This window comes from Triticum urartu, chromosome 4 (genome assembly GCF_003073215.2).
Source record: "Triticum urartu cultivar G1812 chromosome 4, Tu2.1, whole genome shotgun sequence".
Classification (NCBI taxonomy): domain Eukaryota; kingdom Viridiplantae; phylum Streptophyta; class Magnoliopsida; order Poales; family Poaceae; genus Triticum; species Triticum urartu.
The window spans coordinates 240,970-246,736 of record NC_053025.1 but is presented as its reverse complement, the minus strand read 5'-3'; the positions used below and the strand labels follow the sequence as shown (position 1 = coordinate 246,736).

Genomic DNA, 5,767 nt, shown 5'->3' with positions numbered 1-5,767 from the left:
CTTGCTTCTGCTTGATGATTTGCAACCTATATGTAAAAGAAGGCATGATAAAATACAGTTCCGAGTGGGATGTGGTACCACTTCACTCTTACCAGGCATGAGTTTTTCTGGAACTTGAGTATTATGAAATATAAATGTAGAAACATATTCACATCAGGTGATTAGCTTTAAATGGCAACCATTGTTTTTTTATAGATGGTGGGCTGGGAACATGATGAAAATAGAGTTTGCGATGGCAAATGGCATTTTGCCAACTGTGGAAGATTAAAGTAACTATTTAGTAGACATGCATACCTTGAAACTGCTTGAAATATAGATTTTGTTTTAAAATGTCAACAATCAACCAATTAAATTAACTGTGAAATTATATTTGTGAGAGATGATGTTTTCTCCGACCTTGTTCATTTCTTGACTCGTGACTTGGATGCTGCGGAACATCTGATTCGTGCCTTCTTTTTGCATGTTGCTCAGACCTGATTTCTTCATCTCTGTGTGTGTCCTGATTGCATCTTTTGTGCAAATACCTGATTGCCTATGGATGGCTTACAGTGCCTATAATGCACTTGATATGAGCATTGGTGCCAGCGTGCAGTAGACTTTTTTGTACCCAAACCATCAGTAACAAAGTTCCTTCACGGATAACCATGAGGAGTGAACTTGGCAAGATTACCCTTGACAAGACATTCGAGGAGAGGGACACGCTCAACTACAACATCGTGGTATAATTAACTTCTCTTTGATGCGTAAGCTGCGTGCTTATGCTCACTTCAGTAAGCGACACGTAAGAATCCGACGTTGTGTCATTCTTAAAGTGAACTGCTTGAGATACTTTCTATTTGTTACCAATGTTGAAGTGATATGGTTGTTCTTCTTAACTTGCTAAGTTACTTGTGTCTGAAGAGTTACTTCAACTACCATTGAAACATCAACTTGATCAATCATTTCTGCTGTTCTCAGCAAAGCTTTGCATATTCCACAATACAGAAAGGTGCCATACTCCTCCTGTTCAACCTAAGCAACAGCACTGGGTACAACGTGACCCTCTAGAACGACCTCAAGTCCTCAACCTGAACTTCAAAAAAAGAAGCGGCCACTAGAGGCGCAGCGGCGGCCTCAAAAGAGCGGTGTCTCTTGGATTATAATTTGGAACAAACGTGCTCCATCCAGTGCCAATGCCTTCAGCTCCATTAACTAGAACCATGGGAATGATCGGCATATACCTTAAAATGTGGCATATTTTAGTTACAAAAAACAACATCCAACTGCAATCATGCAGGACGAATGTTTGAAGAGGTAGTAATATTACCAGCTGGGTTCAATTGACACCCCCTCCTCATGCAAATAGTTCAGAAGAACATCATCATCCTTTGGAAAAATTAAGCGGGCGATACGCGGCAACATAGTGCAGATGTACTTAGGAGTAGCAGCATCCTTGCCGCCCTAAAATGATTGGAAACAAAAACACACAAAAAACATGAGAACCATTACAAACAGAGGCATGATACTTGGCTTTTAACAAAGCTAACCAACCGAATTTCGGGTGCCAAACTGGCCACGAGGCTCCAGGAGACTAATATTATTGCTGCCAACAAAATCCTGAGCCATTCCTATGATTGTATGTGCGACACTGGTCTCACCATACTGGTACGCTGAGTGTTCTGACACGAAACCAACAAACTGTGACACCTGTAGCCAGCCAATAAAGGTAACAAATTTAGGAATGTGCATGAAGATTCCAAAATGCACAGATTCAAAAACTCTTTGGCAAACCTTTATTTCTTTAACCAAATGCCTCTTGAATGAGCAAAACATAACCTTCCTCTGTCCTCGTTTAAAGCCGTCAACGACTGAAGGTATTGACCGTTCAATGTCCGCCATCGAAAAGAGTATCAGCTCTTTGTGAATAAAATCACTGTACGTGATGCTTTTCTGATGTCGGTCAAGGCAAGTTCCAGGCTGCAATATATTATTTGTGTTACTATGAATACAGAATAAGAAGCCTGTATCAAACTTGGAAAATGATGCAAATATTTAACCTGGTAGTTGTACAGCCAATCCTTACGCTCACCGGTCTTGCCCTTGTCGAATGCCAATTCAATAGCTTCATCATCTTTTTCATCTGCCCAGTAAAAATCCTTCTTGTGATGCGCAATATCTTCAAAGTAATCCCGACATTCTTGAGCTGTGCTGGTTCCCAGCCCCTGTACCAGCCAGAAACCCATTAAGATCAAGTATAACCACAGCTATCTTTGTTATATACCTTTCCAGTAAAAGGGTCGAGGGGAGAACACCATCATGTGGCGAAACCACAATGCAATAACTCAATAAGCAAGGGGCAAAAGGCACACCTTGTAGTATTTGACACTCCATGCACTTGCATTTCCTCCCAAGTTCTTCTTCCATGTTTCGTAGTCTGGCATTGAGTAAAATGACTTGACAGCTTCGCTCCTGATATTTGTTGCCTGGACAAATAAGAGCATTTTCTTTTACTGCGGCCGTATGAATGCTGTATATAAATAATCTGACTGATGAGAGAACACTATTTTTTCTGTATACCTTGACCATTGGAGTGATGAACTCAGACAAGAAGGAAGGAGCCTTTAGCAGAGATGGCCACTGAGAGTGGATAAAATTGATAAGCAAGCCTTTTTCGTGGTACCCATCACAGTCCTGAAGTATTCATCAGTTCAATCTAAGCCAAAAAACAACTTGAGTTTCATTAATTAACAAGAAATAGAGAAGCAATGCAAACCTGGTTTGTCATAATCATCAAATGACCATATCGCAGGTCTTTCGGGCTATCATAATCCTTGTCTAGTTGCAGACCTATTATTTCCATTAGACTCTGTAGCTCTCGGCTCTGCCTCAGCTGTGTGCTGGTTGCTCCTCTCGCATTTAACATAGTACACTGCCGCAGAGGGAACACGCCGTATTTGTCCCTTCCAACTACGGATAGACCAGCCATCTAACAAAAGCTTAATGCTTCAGTATGCGAAGCAAAACTTAAATACTATGGCAATTAATAGGGTCGTGTTACTCACCGCTAGAGCCTTTGCTGACTCTCCTTCAGTAAGGATCAAGGTGCACTGTTCAGATTCACTCCCACCAGCATCATTTGCATCCTCCAGCTTAGGGATGCGAAGAGGACCTGTCCCCTTGCTTCCGTCAGTCCTGTGTACCTCAGTGTTTGGTTCGGACTCGGCGCAAGAGAGGAGATTGCTCCCCATGATCAATTTAGACACTGCAAATACAAAGGGATGAGCAGTAGTGTTAGTTGTGCAAGCTCCACAACAGACAAATACAGGACACCAAAGTTAACATTCATCGCAATACCTGTCTTGAGGAACTCTTGGGGGAGGTGGCACTCGGGCCCAAAGGTCAATGCCTCTTTGGTCAGTGAATCAAATGCAGGGTTGTCAATGAGCGCATTAACAAATATCCATAGGCGGTCTTTTACTGTATGTGGTCCAATGTGGATGTGCTTCTTCTTGTTCACAACGCGCATCAGATGACTGGTAATTTGGTCTGTGACGTGGTTGACATGAGTTCCACCTCGTATGGTCGCAATCCCATTCACAAAACTGACCTGTAATCCAAACAAAATGTCAGAGGTATTACTGCCTGTCTGTCTGTCTATAACAACAAACTAGAAAAGCCTAATGAATACCTGAATTTTAATGTTATCTCTAAAACCACAAACCTTGGTAGCTTATTGTTATCTCTAAAACCACAAACCTTGGAAGCCTAATGAATACCTGCCACACTTACCTGCTGGAACTGGCCTTCACTTAGAGTGACGCACACCTCCCAGCAGTCGTTAACTTTCTTATATAATCTGAAAGGCCAAATTTGAATTTGGTCAGAACTGTCACAGAACATATGTAAGGATGTATGCTATCTCAAACCTTGGTAGCTCAATTCCTTCTTTGGAAGCAGAATCAATATACAGTTGCACGTAATCAGAGAAGCTTCTCACTGGCACCTTCTCGCCATTCAATTCGACAGTGACCTTTTTGCCAAGTGTGCCCGCCATATCAAGTACTCGCCTCTTCATCAGTGCGACAATGTCGGCATCGAGCTCGGTCATGTTGAATTTGGGGAGGTCGGGCTTGAAGGTAACTCTAGTCCAGTTGGCTGACTTGGCGCACTTGCGAGTCGTCGGTTTGGACCTCTTGCCCATGTTGTCATAGAAGGCCTGCAGAAGAAGGATTCAATGAGGAATGTCATGTCATGCATGTACTTGGTGATTTTGGGTGGCTGCGGGGTGTTTGGGTGCATAAACATGCTTGGTTGTGTACATAAAGATAATAATATACATATAAACCAAATGTCAGCAAAAAGGTAGACAAAAGAATGTTAAGTTTGCTCAAGACAATTATGATGAAACTCTTAACATTACAAAGTAATAACTCCGATCCCCAGGTGCAATAGAAAAGGCATAACAGCTTTCAGTGCATGACTGGCATATATACAATTAGCATTCATTAACTTGGATAACTAACTAAATGGCATATATATGAAGCATTCATTAACTTGGATAACTGACTAAATGGCATTATATGAAGCATTCATTCAACCAACACTTGGAGCCGCCCCTGTATGTATATGAAATAAAGCTACAGTAGTAGCCTGTCAAAACTGAAAACACGATCGAGCTCCTAAGACCTGACCTGCAGAGTAACAGCCATCTAAGGTAGATTTTGACCTGCTGGGTAACATCTAAGGTAGATTCATTGATTGATTTGTCACGGATGAAGACGTCTATCAACACACGCACACGCATCAATCATGGAAACCACAAAAAAAAGGGAATGGAGACAGACTAATAATAGTCGTCAGAGATGGACCTGCTTGTAGGATTTCTGTCGCAGGCGCCCGTCGGCGATCTCGATGACGAACTCGGTGGAGAACAAGTTGGGGAGCTTCGGGGCGAGGTCATCGGGGTCGTCGACGTTGGTGATGCGCCCGTAGATGAGCTCCGGAATGTACACGCCTTCCTCCTCCTCGTCGAGGCTGACTGGTGGCCCGCCTGCGGTGGTGTGCATCGAGATGCGGCAGGCCTGGACATCTATGTCCACTTTGAGCGTGGAGCCGACGGTGTGGTCGCGGTTCCTCCTCGCGGCGGTGAGGAGCGCGCCGTCCAAGAGCTGGTACAGCGCCGGGCTGTAGGAGACGGCGCGGCGCACCATCGCTCCGTCCTCGTACACCCACAGCGTACGGGTTTGCCTCGCGACCGAGCCCAGAAATCGCTCGGGCAGCTCCAGGACGAGGGCGCGCAGCATCTCCGATCGTGGAACGGTGGCCATGGCTAGGGTTTGTGTGTGGATCGGAGCGGATGGGGAACTCGGGGGAGCTCCCACTGCCTGCCACTGGGAAAGCAAGGGGGGTGGGGAACTTGGGGGAGCTGAAATTACGCTCCCACTGCCACTGCCACTGCCACTGATAACAATACTAGCACGGAATAGCTAGCCAAACGGCGGGCCCGGCCCATCATAATCGTGCACGGCACGGACCGGCCCATTTGGCCAGCTATACTTACTTTTTTTTTTTGCATGGAATACATCCTTTCCTTTCCTTGTCTTTTTTCTTTGTTTGCGGCAATCCTTCCTTTCCTTGGCCCAGTTCTTTTCAGCTCATGATTCTCCAGAATCTGATTCTAGAAAACTGCTCACAAGAATCAGCTGCCAAGAGAATCAGTCGTCCAGTTCTTTTCTAGATTATGATATGTGATTGTTCTATGAGTTGTGTCCTAAAATGTCTGTAATAC

General features: G+C 44.3%; 1 protein-coding gene across 1 annotated transcript; it reads right to left on the bottom strand.

The window, feature by feature from the left end:
* Positions 1-891: 891 nt before the first annotated feature.
* Positions 892-5,428, bottom strand: LOC125550087 (DNA topoisomerase 2-like). The gene is made up of 13 exons (XM_048713002.1): positions 4,848-5,428; positions 3,906-4,195; positions 3,769-3,835; positions 3,334-3,586; positions 3,042-3,241; positions 2,753-2,965; positions 2,557-2,670; positions 2,349-2,462; positions 2,037-2,201; positions 1,771-1,956; positions 1,531-1,686; positions 1,307-1,440; positions 892-1,220 (listed from the first exon to the last, which is right to left on the bottom strand). Exons 1-13 carry the CDS (start codon positions 5,304-5,306, stop codon positions 1,094-1,096), a joined length of 2,478 nt encoding a protein of 825 aa, XP_048568959.1. The 5' UTR covers positions 5,307-5,428; the 3' UTR covers positions 892-1,093.
* Positions 5,429-5,767: the final 339 nt, after the last annotated feature.